Raw genomic sequence first — 16,174 nt, 5'->3', positions numbered from 1 at the left:
TTGGATTACCACTGTTACCTACTGCAAACGAAATATGTTGGTACCTTGGATTACTGTGGTATTTGTAGTATCCATGGAGAGAAGTGGAGTGATGTGGGATGTATTTTGAATGACAAGACTTGCTGATGGGTTGAATGTGTTGGGCTTAGGGAAGGATGGAATCGGAAAAGGACCCCTTGACTTTTCTTGGGTAACTTTGTGGATGGTGGTGCCATTTACCTACTGTGGATGACTAGTGGTGGTGGTAATGCTGGTGATGAGAAAGTTCTGTGGAGGAGGAATCAAAAGTTATTTTAAGTTGGATATGTCTCTTATGACATGAAAGTGTGGATGACTGGGAGGAAGTTGGATATATGGTTCTAAAGGTCAAGGATGGAGATTGATATGGGGAGTCACCAACTTACTCATGGTATTTGAAAGCTATACGCCTGGGTAAAATAACCTAGAGTCAGAGAGTAGAAGAGGGCCAAGGGTGGGTCCTTGGACATTGTAGAGTTTAGAGGTCTGATAGAGGAGGAGAGGTGGGGAGGGAAGAAGGAGTATAGATGATAGTAGGAGGAATGTTTCAAGAAGGACATGAACTGTATCATGTTACTTTGAGTTCCAGTAAGATGAAGGCACATATGTGACCACTGGATTTGATTCTGGAGTTCACTGTGACCATGGTAAAAGCGCCTTTAGGGTATTCAAGTGAGGAGAAGATGGATCTTAGTTCATTACTCTATTTAGCTGCTTACGTATCTGTCTCCTCCTCTATGTGCTAGTCCTTAGTTTATTTCTAGGGCTTAGCATATAAATAGATGGTGAATAAATGTTTGCCTGCAGGTTTTAGTTTAACAATGCAGTTTAAAGAATAATTTACTGTTTTTCCCTTATTTAGAATGCTTTTGTAGTGTTGACCCTTGCCACTAGTTTGTGTCAATTCAAGGAATATAATCGTGTGACTAATAATTTAAAACGTGATGAGAAAGGCAAATTCATGTTAGTAGAGATTCTTAGTGCATCTTGAAGCCATCATGCTGTAGTGGAAAAGGGCCATTCTTTGATTTGGAAGGCCTGTCTCAGGCTTTGACTGTGCCTTTTAGCCCCTGAGAAGGGAGCTGGGGGCAAGTTCCTTACAGTCTCTGGATTGCAGTTCCTTGGCTGTCATAAATGTACAATATTAACAAATTCCTCTTATAAGATTTTTGTGAGCAGCAAATGAATAAATGCGATGAACATCCTTTGTAAGTAAAAAGATACTCTGTAAGTGCAATTTTTAAAGAATAATTGGATTATCCACTTCATTACTAACTTATAAAGTATATTAGATCAGAGTGTCATGAAATTCATATTTAACTGTAGCATATAAATTGCAAGAACTTGGGTGAGGATGCAGGTCACTGGAAAATGTGATACTTTTTTTGTTTGTTTGTTTTTGAGACAGAGTCTAACTTTGTCTCCTAGGCTGGAGTGCAGTGGTGTGATTTTAGCTCACTGCAACCTCCACCTCCCGGGTTCAAGTGGTTCTCCTGCCTCAGCCTCCCGAGTAGCTGGGATTACAGGCATGTGCCACCACGCTCAGCTAATTTTTGTATTTTTAGTTGAGACGGGGTTTCACCATGTTGGTTAGGCTGGTCTTGAACTCCTGACCTCAGGTGATCCACCCTCCTCGGCTTCCCAGAGTGCTGGTGCTGGGATTACAGGCGTGAGCCACCACGCCCAGCCAATGTGATACTTTTTAAGAAACATATAGGAAATTAATTTCCTTTGCCTTTGTTCTCTTATCTTTCCCAGATAAGTTTAATCATTCTGTTAGAGCCAAAGAGTAGGCTCTTTTACTTCGAGATCTAGCAATCAAATCTAGCTAGTAGTCTTTTTACCCCCAGGATTGTGTATGTATGAAGGAATAAAATGTAGTTAGTGTTACTTGTGTTTTTTTCTTTTTTTTTTTAAGTGATTAAGTAAATACATTGATTAACTCAGTTTGACACCCTTTCTCATGGTGATTACAGTTCTGATTCATGTCAAGAATTCTTTCAGAATTCAGATTCTTTTTTTCCGTAGGAGATATCAAGACCCCTAGTAGATGCCTAAAACTGTGATATTTCTGAACCCTTCCATATGCATTTTTTTTCCTGTACATACATAACCTATGATAAAGTTTAATTTATAAATTGGGCCAGTAAGAGAATAACAACAGTAACTAATTAGAAAAAAGAACAATTATAAAAATATACTGTAATGGAAATTATGTGAATGTAGTCTCTCTCTCAAAATATCTTAATATTTTTGGACCGCAGTTGACAATAGCTAACTGAAATTGCTGAAACTGCAGATAAGGGGGGACTGCTGTACTCATTTTATTTTTATTTCTAGGGTAAAAATCATGGTAAGAAACTCCGAAATTACTATGCAGCAAATAGCTGTCCTCCTCCTGCTAGAATGAGCAATATGGTCGAGCCTGCTGCTACTCCAGTTGTTCCAGTCCCTCCGCAGGTGAGACACCATATGTCAGGGTGAAGCAGCATTAGGGTGGAAGCTGTGGTATGCACAAATGATTATGGATGACATTTGTCGTCCATGTGTCCATCAGGGTACAGTTGGGAAAATAATCCTGAAAGATGCTGCTTGGTACTTTTAATTCCTTGAACTACAGTGCTGGATTGTTACATGATTCTTTATACGTTTCTTAAAATTCTGGGCTAAATGGGCCGGGCGCGGTGGCTCATGCCTGTAATCCCAGCACTTTGGGAGGCCGAGACGGGCGAATCACGAGGTCAAGAGATCAAGACCATCCTGGCTAACATGGTGAAACCCCGTCTCTATTAAAAATACAGACAATTGGGCCGGGCGCGGTGGCTCAAGCCTGTAATCCCAGCACTTTGGGAGGCCGAGACGGGTGGATCGCGAGGTCAGGAGATCGAGACCACCCTGGCTAACACGGCGAAACCCCATCTCTACTAAAAAATACAAAAAACTAGCCGGGCGAGGTGGCGGGCGCCTGCAGTCCCAGCTACTTGGGAGGCTGAGGCAGGAGAATGGCGTAAACCCAGGAGGCGGAGCTTGCAGTGAGCTGAGATCTGGCCACTGCACTCCAGCCTGGGCGACAGAGCGAGACTCCGTCTCAAAAAAAAAAAAAAAATACAGACAATTAGCCAGGCGTGGTGGCGAGCACCTGTAGTCCCAGCTACTCAGGAGGCTGAGGCAGGAGAATGGCGCGAACCTGGGAGGCGGAGCTTGCAGTGAGCCAAGATCGTGCCACTGCACTCCAGCCTGGGCAACAGTGCAAGACTCCGTCTCAAAAAAAAAAAAAAAAAAAAATCTGGGCTAAATGATCCTGAATGTCTAGGCTAACCCCAAAATGAAGAGATTTTCAAACGTGTACCTTTATTGCAGTTCATCTCATTTATTTCAGATTTTGTCTTCCAGTTGCAAAATTAGTTTTTTGAGATTGCTTATTACTTACCTCTATGCAGAGAGCCTGTATAAACATGTTTTGGACCTTGCTATTATGAAACAGACTTGAAAACCAAGTTCTTTTGCTCTTTGGAAGATAGAACAGGTGATTTACGCAAGATATTCCTGTACCTTAATTGTCTCTGAAACATAGAGTCTACTCCTTAATCTGTCTTTGAAGTGTTATATATCTGTAAAACAATACAGTGGTCATAAATAATAATAGTTATAATTGAGTACATATCCTGCCAGACACTGTGCTGAGAATGTTTCATACATTGTTTCATTCAGGGCTGGGACTAAGGTGAGGTGACTGATGCACTAAACTTGGGCATAAAATTTAAGGAGGAGCCAAAAAACTCAGTAATCAAGATAGATATTTAATGTAACATTTTAGAAATATAAAACTGATGTAAAATAGTAGTGAACAAAACGTTAAAAACATTAAATATAAAACTGATGTAAAATAGTAGTGAACAAAACATTAAAAACTTAAAAAAGGACAAAACATTAACTTTCCTTTTGTCCCAGGCTGCAATATGACTTGGCGTGGCTCTGTTACTGATTCTGAATGTAAAATTTTGGTATTTTATTAATCATTAATTTTTTTTGCATTAAATTTAATTTTTTAAGCCAGGTGTGATGGCGCACGCCTGTAGTCTCAGCTACTTGGGAGGCTGAGGCACAAGAATCACTTGAACCCGGGGGGTGGAGGTTGCAGTGAGCCAAGATTGTGCCACTGCATTCCAGTCTGGGCGACAGAGTGAGACTGTCTCAAAAAAATAAATAGAAAATTTAATTTAAAAAATACTCCATTAAAGTATTATTTGTCTTAATTACTGAGTTTTTTTGATGCTCTGTTAAATTCTGAGCCCAAGACAAGTGTCTCACTTGCTTCATTTTAGTCCCAGGTCCTGACGTCATTTAATGCTTTCAACAACTTAGAGGTATTGGCCATATTACTCAAATTGGTGTCCATGGGCCGGTAGTATCAGCCTCACTGGAAGTTTATTAGAAGCTTAGATGAGCTAAGTAACTTTCCATGGTGTTACATGTTTTGTAAAGTGGTGGAACAAGAATTTCTTTCTTTTTTTTTTTTTTGTTTTTTGAGATGAAGTTTTGCTCTTGTTGCCCAGACTGGAGTGCAATGGCGTGATCTTGGCTCACTGCAACCTCCGCCTCCTGGGTTCAAGCAATTCTCCTGCCTCAACCTCCCGAGTAGCTGGGATTCCAGGTGCCCACCACCACACCCAGCTAATTTTTGTTATTTTTAGTAGAGGCAGGGTTTCGTCATGTTGGCCAGGCTGGTCTTGAACTCCTGACCTCAGGTGATCCACCTACCTTGGCCTCCCAAAGTGCTGGGACTACAGGCATGAGCCATCGCGCCTGGCCCAAGAATTTCTTTTGATCTTAGACCTTTACTCCTAACTAGCTTGTATCATTTTACTTTTCTGAGTGTTAGTTTTTAATACTTAAAAGTGTGAGTAGCAATTCTGGCTGTTCCTCCTCCTCATGGATTTGTGGCGAAAACGAGATATATAAAAAACCAAATCAGAGAACAAGAAGATACCCAGAGAGATCTTCAAGCTGCATAGTTTTCCTGTCACTGGTTTCTGAAGGCTGCTCTGGAATTGAATAGCTGCCCCCCGCAGTGGGGGCTGTTTTCAGTGGGCTCCACCCTCCTGGGCAGGCAGCCTAAGCCTTTCTTCATAGCATACCCCAGAAAAATCTTCCCTTCCAAGTGAAATGATGCTATTTTCTGCAACTGTTCATGATATATATGGTTTCCAGATCTTTATCGTGTACTATATTATTCTCTTTTGGCCAAAACCTAGTGTGTCATTTTTTTTTTTTGTTAACCTAATATTTACTAAGTGCCTACTACCTTCTGGGCCCTCTGTTAGGCTCTCTTTAACATGTTATTCCTCAACCTGAATACAGTTGTCTGGATTTGCTACTCATTTTTAGTTTTTTCCTGATTATATCTGTAGCTTGTTTGTAGACTCTTTGAGGACAGGAGCTCTTTTTAAAAAAATATATGACTATATATCCCTTCTGGACTAGACAGCAATCCTAAAAAACAGTTAAAAGTCAGTAAATGCTTATTGATGGATTCTGCATAGACTTTACTCGTTCCCGTAATGTGGTTTTAGGCCTTACCTATTTACCCATGACTTATTGTCCTAAATCTAAGGTTTTAAAACTCTTTTAAAAAATGTCTTCAGTGGCGACAGCAATGAGCCATTCACGAATTTGGTACCTGAGTGATTATAATGCAAAACCATGATTAAGTATCTCCCAGCCTTTTTGTTTTCCTGGAATGAGTTGTTTTCCTGATGAAGCTTAACGCTTGTGGTCATGCCATATCCTTTGGTTGTTTTTCAGCTCTTAGAAAGACATTTGAGGAAAAGGAGGAAGCTCCATATTTTTTTAACCTTGTTTCTTTTTGTGCCTTTGATGTCAGATGGGCTCCTTTAAGCCAGGAGGCCGAGTGATCCTGGCCACAGAGAATGATTACTGTAAGCTCTGTGATGCCTCCTTCAGTTCCCCGGCTGTGGCTCAGGCTCACTATCAAGGGAAGAATCATGCCAAGAGGCTGCGGCTGGCGGAAGCTCAGAGTAACTCATTCTCGTAGGTATTGCCATTTTCTCTGAGGCCAAAGTGTTATGTGAGATTGACTGTCTTTAAAGAAAAAGAGTAGAAAGGGATTCTTGTTTAGAAGACTCACTCTTTTTTAAACTTCTTTTCTCTAGGGAATCCACAGAGCTGGGTCAACGGCGGGCCAGGAAAGAAGGGAATGAGTTTAAGATGATGCCTAACAGGAGAAATATGTATACAGTACAGAATAATTCAGGTATCTTGTCTGTTTCCGCATACCTTGGCGACATTCTCTACGTAGTCTCCTTTGTTTTTGTTTCTTTTAATGATAATAGATAGCCTGAGAATTTGGAGTTAGTTTGTGTTTTATTGAATTAGTCTGGGCTGGTGTGTATTTCAGGTCTCATTTATTTACCTTATTCTTGTAAATACTAAATATATTATTTATTTTGGTTTTACACCATAGTCTATGTTTTAGGATCTCTTAACATTGTCCCTTTATGTTTGTTTATATTTGCCAGCTGAGAAATATAAAAGGCATGATAAAAATGGGCTACTTGGTTTAAAGTTGTACCATGTTAAAAAAAAAAAAAAAGATTCTAAAGCAGTGGTTTTTAACCAGGCTGGTGAAACAGAATTACCCGAGGAGTCTTTACAAAATGCCTGAACCATGACTTAGAGATTTTCAATGAGTAAATTTGGAGTGGGACCCAGACATATGCGTGTTTTGAAAATGCTTACTTGATGCTTCTGATATACACATTTAGTTCACAAACACTGATCTATAGGAATAAATTCTGCATTTTCTGATTGTCTTCAGGAGGGAGAGTGGGCTGAGTAGTCCCTCACCCTCCCCTCTACTTCAGCCTCTGATTCATGCACATGCCCGCAGAGGTCATTTACTTGAACAGTGAAAGAAATAGAAAACAGAGCTAACTGAAAAACCAGAGAGGCCTACTATAAAAAGGACAGATAGCAAACAACAATTCAGGCCAGGCGCCGGTGGCTCATGCCTCTAATCCCAGCACTTTGGGAGGCTGAGGTAGGTGGATCACCTGAGGTCAGGAGTTCGAGATCAGCCTGGCCAACATGGTGAAACCCTGTGTCTACTGAAAGTACAAAATTAGATGGGCATGGTGGCATGCGCCTGCAATCCCAGTTATTTGGGAGGCTGAGGCAGGAGAATCGCTTGAACCTGGGAGGTGGAGGCTACAGTGAGCTGAGATTGTACCACTGCACTCAGTCTGGGTGACAGAGCAAGATTCTGTCTCAAAAAAAAAAAAAAAGAAAGAAAAGCACAATTCATTATGATTAATAAAAGTCTAAACATGTATTAGTAATTATAATAAAAGTAAAATTGCCAAAGTCCAAAAAATGTTAAATTGAATGAAAGAAATCCATCTGAAATGAAAGAAGCTGGGATAGCTGTATTAATATCAAAAAAATAAATTTTAGGATAGATTATGTTCTCTGACAATGCAACGAATACAATGAAATGAGATGTCAACAACAAAAATAGAAAAGCAAACACAATTTACATTTGGGAATTTAAAAACACTTCTAAATAACTCATGGTTCAAAGAAACAGTTATACTGGAAATTAAAAATTCTTACCATGAAACAGTAATGAAAATATATTAACACTTGTAGGATGCAGTGAAAGCAGTATTTTGAGAAAAGCATTACGTAGATATTATAGTGGAAGTGAAAAGCAGAAAGTTAATGAACTCTAAGGGTCCAGCGTATGAGGTCAGTAATGTAGAAAGAGGAAAATGAAATGATCAGTAATGTCACCAACGCTTTTGCAGATTTCATTCTAGTCTCATCATATATATGACTTCTTTAAAATAGAAATGGGATCCTAGTTTGGGATATTCATAGTTTACTTAATAGCATAAGAGTTTTCTATAGCATTATTATATTTAGCAACTGCATAGTTTTCCATTGCATTCATTACCATATTTTCTTTAATCCTATTTTTGAATCTCTCCTTCCCCCTAAATTTTTGCTTGTATAATCATTGCTGAGGTAAACATATTGCTATTAAATCTCAGTGTGAAAATTCTTAATATTTTCTTAGGATAATTCTTACAAGTAGAATTTTTGGATGAAAGGGGTAGCATAAGCGTAAGACTTCTGATATAATGCTTGGAAATTAAAGTATTTTTAAAAGTGTATTCACTTTTTTAGAGACACAGCCATTTGGAATTTGGGTTTGACTCTATAGCAATTTTTCTGACAATAGTTGGAGGAATCATTTTATCTTTTTAGATCAAACCTGTGTAAGATTGTAATTTAAAAAATCCATTAACTTCACATTCACTTAAGGCTAAGAATCTGTGAATTTTGTAATTTGAACTTAGAATTACAAATTACAGTGATAATTGGTCAGGTTGTTATTCACTTAATGAATATTTTGAATATATTATTTTTATCTCTTGCTTTAGCAGGTCCTTACTTCAATCCTCGCTCTCGGCAGAGAATTCCACGTGATCTGGCCATGTGTGTTACTCCAAGTGGCCAGTTTTACTGTTCAATGTGTAATGTTGGGGCTGGCGAAGAGATGGAATTCCGGCAGCATTTAGAGAGCAAGCAACATAAGAGCAAGGTGTCGGAACAGCGGTACAGGAATGAGATGGAAAATCTGGGATATGTATAGTGATTATCACATTAAGATAGAGCAGCTCGTCCTGCCTGTTGTTTGCCTTTTGTCAACTTGCCCTGCTTTGTGGTCCTTTTGATATGAGTACATTCCTCTGCTTAATGTTAATACATGTAACCCACGGTGGTACCATGAGATGTCAAAACCTGGGCGTCCGGGGGCGGGGTGGGGGGAGGCAGGTATGGAGAACGTGCTTCTCTTAGGTCATAACGCTTTTGCAGGGTCAATTGTGTTGAGCTGCTCATAGCATGTGACCTACCTACCCCATCAGAAATAACTTGGCCAAGTTCTGATCAACTGGTAGCCTGACTGCTTAGAATCTGACTATTTAAAAGTTTCATTTTCTTTTGCAATTTTAGTTATGTGTACTGTTAAAGAATTGTATTGAATTCTTTTTAGATCACAGTAAAAATAGGTTGGCAGAGATTTCAGTTTCCCAGGGCTTAACCAGAACGACCACTTCAATGCATTGTCAGTAGAATACATTATTAGACACTGTTAAGGTCTTTCCTGGGACATTTTTTTCTGCCATTTTCTTTTGCAATTGTAGTTTTATATACTGTTAAAGAATTGTATTGAATTCTTTTTAGATCAAAGTAAAAATAGGTCAGCAGAGATTTCAGTTTCCCAGGGCTTAACCAGAACCGCCACCTCAATGCATTGTCAGTAGGATACATTATTATAAACTGTTAGGGTCATTTTTTTTCCGTATCATGTCTCCCCATCATTGAAATGCAAGTTTTGTTGAATTCAAATACTCCCACTGAGCTTGTATACTTCCAAACAGCTAAACTTGATTTCCAGTTGTGGATTTCATACATGTAATTGCTGCCTTCTTCCCTTCTCTTTTTTCCCCCCTCATTGAATCAGCTTGTCTAACAAGCTCATTTTCATGCCCCAGCTGTGCTGTGGGTTTTCCAAACCTCGTATTTGAATATTCAGTGAGTTTAAGATGGATATGATTTAAAAAAATACATTTTCCAGCGGATTTTAGGAAACAAGGTATGTTTGATTTTTCGATTTTAGAGTTACTTCTTCACTGATAGTAACATGCGCTTATATCATGATCTAAACCGTAAATTCAGATTGCTTGACATTTTGTTTTGCCAGACTTTCTTTTTTGATAATCTGATTCTTACGCTTTACTTACATTCTCCTTTGTCTTGTCAGTCTGTTGGCCGTCCTGAAAAATATCACCACCTGCTGTTTCATATACAGAGAGGAATTTTTTAAAAAGCAAATAAAGTTTCACTGTCTTCGTTTCCAGTAGAAATATATACGAACTATGGTTTTATTCTTTGTAATTCAGCTTTCTTGAAGATACTAACAAGTGTATGATAGATCACTTTGACATCTGATAATTATATCAGTATTATTATTTTCATTTTTTTGCATTTAAAATAAGAAGCCGTATGAACCCAGGAGGTGGAGGTTGCAGTGAGCCAAGATCGTGCCACTGCACTCTAGCCTGGGTGACAGAGCAAGACTCCATCTCAAAAAAAAAAAAAAAAAAAAAAAAGCTGTAATGTGTATCTAGATTAACTAATGGAGTGCTCTGTGAATATTCATTAACTACATTTTATCTATTTACTATATTTTATATGGGTAAGACTAGTGGTCATCCATATTTCTTTTGAAAGGCCTCTTGATCAGGAAGTTTATATTTTAAGCAATATATTTGCACAATGGTCAGTTCACATATGATTGCTGGTTTTACTAATTAGAGATACAACTTCTATTTTTTCTCGAGAATTCTGTAGGCAAATAGATGGGGGAAGGCTTTTTCTGTAATACTTTGGGACAATTTTTAAACAGATCAGACCCATGTTTAAAAATGAGTTTTGTGTGATCAACCCTTGTATAGTATCCAGTTACTGTCTTCTGTTGAAGTGGTGGTTCTTTGAGAAGTAGAATTATTTTGTAACATTTTTCCTCCCAGAAACAGAAGAATCAAATACTATTCTGTTAGGATTCTATCTAGACCTGTGACTCTTAGTATAATAACCCTTTTATTTATTTTTATTTTTTTGCAGTAATGTATGAAGTAGAGTTGCTTAGTTTTGAGCAATTTAGGGCTTTTCTTATTGGCCAGTAGGGTTATTCATTTTCCTGCTAAGTATAATTTTTTGGTTAATTTTAACATTATAGTGCTGGCCACTTGGTTCTATGATTACCTAAAAATCTAGTTTTTTTTCTCTGTAGGTAGATTGTGTATGCACACCCCCCCCCCACACACACATACACATGTATGTTGCCATAGAGAGGTATTTCAACCCTTATTTCAAATAACAGTAGAAGATACGAACATGAATTTATATTTTGTAAAAATAGTATTCATCCACTTTGTTTTCCATTGGAAATAGTTTTAAAAGAAGGGTTCCCCTTGCTCTCTCCACTTAACAATTTCATTATATACATAGAAAAAGCAGCGGACTTAAGGGCTTGATGTTTTTTCAGGCCTTGTGTATTCAGGTTTCCAGTTTCCCAGTGCCCTTAATGGATGTTATGAATGCATAAGCGCATTTTCTTTTAAAGAAAGAAGTTAGATTTATAGTGTTATTTCTTACTTGCTGTATTTCTTTGCACTAAAAAAGAACTATGTATTTGTTTTATATGACACTTTAGTACCGTATTGCCTACAATAACTCAATTTGCTTCTTAATTTCCAAACTCTGGGAAGTTGATAAATAACTTCCATGATCACTTGTAAAAGTTACATGCACATCTGAAAAAAAATCACAAATCTCTATGACAGTAGCTTGTGTTTTGAGCTTGTTACCTTGTAGTATTCTTCTCTGTTCCATAGATGAAAACAAAGGGTGACAGAGATTATCAGACAGGAAATGCCTAAATAGATACATCTCTGCATGGTACAATTTCTCATATTCATGTATTCCATAGACAGTGTTTTTTCTCTGTCTAAGCAGACTGTTGTTTCTTCTGAGTCAGTGATATGTGATCTTTGTTGGTTTCATTTTGTGAAGCTCAGTCTGGCTCTGTAACATACTTTAGGATTTGCACCTTGTGCTCCCCAGGAATTATGTTAGTGTCTTTATCTATGCTGTCTTCAAGGATGAACAGAGGCCTAAACAACAACAACAAAAAATTAGAAAAAAAAAAAAACCCAAAAAACTTAGATTGCAGTAATCATCCATAGGAACGCATACCATCAGTCTCTTTTCTCTGTGAATAATATCTTGTGTAAGTTGTCATAAAAAATCAATTTTAGAAGATGACAATTAGAATTCTTCTTAGGTATTGAGGGTAAGAAGTTGTAAAGAAAGAGAATTCGTGTTTCAATTAAAAGATTGGATTGCATATACCTTTGAAGTGGTTTTGTAAAAAAAGTTCAGTTACCAAACTGAGTGTGCCCTGTAATCCTTTTGAGTACACTGAAGATACTTTGAAAATACTTTGTTGGTCTTGACTTTGTACATCATGTCCTGCAACTTGTAAATATGTGCATGTTGTTTATGTTTGTCTGCCTGTCTCTTATTGTACTAAATTCTGCAAGGTGAATAATTCTTTATACCATTTATTTGGAAAAAGTTCCTCCTCCAACTCTTCCTCACTATTCACCTTTTAATTAGTTGGTAAACTTAGAAAACCAGTTAGGATTTTTGAAGCTCTGAGTTTAAAAGAAGAATCGTGGCTACTTGACATTATCCTTACGTCCCCTTGACTTAAAAAGCTAACAAGAAGCATGAGATCTTCCGCCTCCTTTTAGAAAGCTTTTCTACAGAACGATATGCTTGCTTATAGCTACCTATCGACAGTTAGGACAGGGAGAAAGGGAGATATGTATGTCTGGTTACTTCTTCCTTCACTCCTAAATTGGCTGGGACAGCAAGCAACAACAGTTTGAGGTTCAGTGACCTACGTAAAATGAGTCTCGTTGGTGTCAGGGGACACATGTAACTGTGTGACATGATATTTTCTACAGAGAGGACTAGGAAGGGTGGTTTTGGAACCTAACCTACTTTATGTCCTCATTGTCAGAACTTAGGTTGGAAATGCTCTCTAAAGAACTTGGTGAGGAATATTCTAGGACAACAGAGCTGCTTTAGAAAGAAATTGAGACATGTTTTGTCAGGACAGATAAAAGTTTAATGCAGGTTTTTGAACAGATGTTTTAAAAAAATCCAACTTACCAACTATTTTTTTTCTTCTAGCCAAATCATTGTACAGGAGTTTCATATATGATAAAAAGTGTTTTGTTGTTGTTTTTGCTTTCTTGGCAGGAGAGAACCCCTACCATTGTGAGCTGTTACTGTCACTCTAGCTGAATGGACAAATAGCTGTGTAAATAGCTTCTCATAAACCATTTCTACTGATAGCTGTTTGACTTTTTCTTCCCATTACGAATGGGAGGAACATTTATAAACTTCCTTTTCTGGGTAGCTACCAAAAAACGTACTGGCTAATGGTCCCATGTGACCTTGTCTCCGTTAAGCCCAGAATCTGAGTGCCTTTAGCAAGTATTAGCATTTCACCAAGAGAAGAGATGACAGAATTATTGCTATTAATCACCATTCATAAATAGGAGCTTGGAATAACAAAGGTCTGTGTGAATTCTATTCTATATATTTTTTTTCCCTTTCTTAATGCAATCTCAATTTGATATCAAGTAAAACTATTGTCATTATTATCAGAAACCATACATTCTGAAAATGAATCCAGTTGTCCCAAGCTGGCAGCAGACATAGATCATTTTTCACCTTGATCCGTGTTGCATTTGTACTCGGTGAATGGCAGTGTGGTCGATTGGAAGAACTTGACACTGATGTTTGGAAAAATTCTTTATTCTAGTGGTCATTTTCAAACTTGTCTTTTCTGTAGAGAGGGGAAAATTATGTATTTGCAACTAAAGCATATGAAGAGACTGGCACAATAATTATTAGTTGTGTTAGTTCATTTCTGTATTAAATGAAGTATCTTCACAAATCAAGTTTGAGGCCATTAAAAGCAAAATTTTCCCTAGTTTAATTAATTTAAAATTCTACATTGCCTGAATACTTAGAATCTTTGAAACACGTTGCTAGACTAATTTTATTACAGAAATGTTAACATGTTCCTCAACATTTTCTGAATAAAATTTTCAGACATATATCAAAGTTGAAAAAACCTCGCAGTATAACCACTGCTAGTTTCTGCCATTAACATTTGACTATGCTTGTATTGCCACCGATCTGTTTATATCTCCATCCCTCTTTTCATCCATTGATCTATCAGGTTTTTTTTTTCTTTTTTTTTTTAAAGAACATTCCAAAGTAAATTTTAGGCAATACACTGCCCTAAATTCTTAGCATGGGTGTCATTAATTAAGGTTTAATATTCATTTAAATATCTTTTTTGAAAGCAATGTATGAATTTGATAACCTGAGCCAATTAATACACTTTTTTTTTCCTCCTGTGGACTTTTGTCTTCCAGTTTCTCTTCTTGTGTGTGCTTAGGGTGAGGGAGGACAATTCTCAAATACAAGTTTATTTTAGAATTGGTCATTTTTAAATGCTTGTCATACATTTTAAAGTTTCAATATAATTTTTCTTTTCCCTACTTCTGATGATGTATTTTTGCCAAACTATGCAGCTTCTTCAAAAAACTGTAAATTACTGATTGGGGTTTATGAAATCAGCAAGTACCTCATTTCAGTCTGTTGCTGCTTTTCTCCCTCTTGTCACTTCTCCTTTCACTACTTTGAGCTGCTCTACCAGAAGGTAGAGGGGAGTAAGGGTCAAACCCCTATATAATTAGCTGTTTTAAACAACTCTAAGAGAACAGATTTAGTAGCTTAGTAAGTTTAAACTATTAATTTTTCTAAAGAATTCGATTTGAATTCTCTGAGAATTGTAATTATCCATGCTTCCTCCAACTATAATTAGCAGAATTAAAAATGATTGTACTGTACAATGAGTTGTTGAAATTGTAAGCCTTAGTAACCATCTTTAGCTTTTCTATAGTCATGTTTAGAAAATTTTTTTTAACATATGCCTTTATTTTTATGCCCACTTTTTGTGAATAAATCTAAAGAATTTAAGTGACTTTCTTCAGGTCATGAAGATTCAGTGGGTAGAATTGAATCAGAATTGAAATGTTCCAGATTCATATTATTGTGTGTGTTTGATAAAATTCATGGCTTCCAAAGTAATTGAACACTTCCTGTGGGCTCTTGGAGGGAAATTACGTATTTTTACTAATTACACTTTTATTTTTGGACATTTGGCAGTTGTTTGAACTTAAAGATATTCTCATGGCTATAGTTCCAAATTAAGCCCGATGCAGTTGCTAAAAGTCTTGCTGCACTGTTGAATACTAATAATGCAGCATTTATCAGATGTTTTTGCATTTTGATGACCTTCATGATTCATTTATAAGTCTTTGTAAGTGCTTAAGCGACCCCCTCACTAGTGAAAATAATAAATGTTCTATATCATTTATTATTATTTGTGTATTCTTTACATGATATATTTTTTTAAGGAAAAGTAACTCCACATGTCAGAATGAGTGATATTATCCTAGGGCAGAGCGCATATAGAGCAGTTTATTTCTACTCTGCAAATATGGCATGTACAGTAACAAAACTCTTTTGGAGTGGCTGGTCATTGTTTTGCCCTCTTTTGGTACCTGAGTACCTTTCTGGGGTTTTGTAAATCGTGTGTCATTTGTAAGAATTTCATGTTAACTCTGTGTTACTTGGTGTTCACCTGTGGTATCCTTGACTGACCATAATGATTTAGTTTGGGTATGATGTGTCTGCTTTGAAATGCCTTACTGGAGTATGTCAGATCCTGCTTTAAAGCATTCCATTTATCTGCTGGGACAGTAAGTTGCCTCTCCTTGGATATGTGCTCTAGATTCAGAAGCAAAACTGATTTTGCTTTCTCCATTAAGGTTGCATTTTAATGCACTTATTGTTTTAAATTAGAGAATAAAATGTAAAACCAAGGGAGACTTTAGAACCCTTCATTTAATGGCATGGCAAACTTTTAAAACTGCTTTTGCTGTTTCACTAGAACTATCTTTGGTAAAGGATATAGCTAAAAAATGTCAGCCCAAACTGTGTGTAATTAGGGTTGTTGATTAAAATTTTCTCTAAATGTCATCCAGGGGCTTAAGATCTGTGTGTGCTGCTGGGTCAGAGTGCCAGTCACTGCTTTGGAAATCTGTGTTCTGGGGCTGCAGAATGACACCTGTGTCATGGGATTAAAACCAATCAACTGTGAATTGTGAAATTGAAATTGCTCTTTCGGTTTTATTTTCTTTAGCACATTGAGTATAGAAATCTGAAACTTATTTAAAATTTATACTGCTTTTGTTGATGGCTCATTTTGGCTGTGTATCCTGACTTATGTACTGATTTCTGATAAAGGCTTGACATTATTATAACAGGCATTTTGTGTTCCAATTTAATAAAATGGTTTCTGAGTCTTGTCTGAAAATTGTTTGGTTATGAGTTGAAGATCAAGGGAAGAAGG

General features: G+C 37.1%; 1 protein-coding gene across 2 annotated transcripts in view; it reads left to right on the top strand.

Moving 5' to 3' along the window:
• ZMAT3 (zinc finger matrin-type 3) overlaps positions 1 to 16,138 on the top strand; it is a 55,028-nt gene extending 38,890 nt beyond the window's left edge. The window contains exons 3-6 of one of the 2 annotated variants that reach the window (XM_033211753.1): positions 2,359 to 2,478; positions 5,903 to 6,069; positions 6,192 to 6,292; positions 8,487 to 16,138. In XM_033211753.1, the coding sequence (XP_033067644.1) occupies positions 2,359 to 2,478; positions 5,903 to 6,069; positions 6,192 to 6,292; positions 8,487 to 8,695 (597 nt within the window). In that variant the 3' untranslated portion in view covers positions 8,696 to 16,138. Of the gene's footprint in view, positions 1 to 2,358; positions 2,479 to 5,902; positions 6,070 to 6,191; positions 6,293 to 8,483 lie in introns of both variants that reach the window. The other variant, XM_033211752.1, reaches the window with a different exon arrangement.
• Positions 16,139 to 16,174: the final 36 nt, after the last annotated feature.

This window comes from Trachypithecus francoisi, unplaced genomic scaffold, assembly GCF_009764315.1.
Source record: "Trachypithecus francoisi isolate TF-2019V2 unplaced genomic scaffold, Tfra_2.0 Lachesis_group0, whole genome shotgun sequence".
Lineage (NCBI taxonomy): Eukaryota > Metazoa > Chordata > Mammalia > Primates > Cercopithecidae > Trachypithecus > Trachypithecus francoisi.
This window is presented reverse-complemented; position numbering and strand designations above follow the sequence as displayed.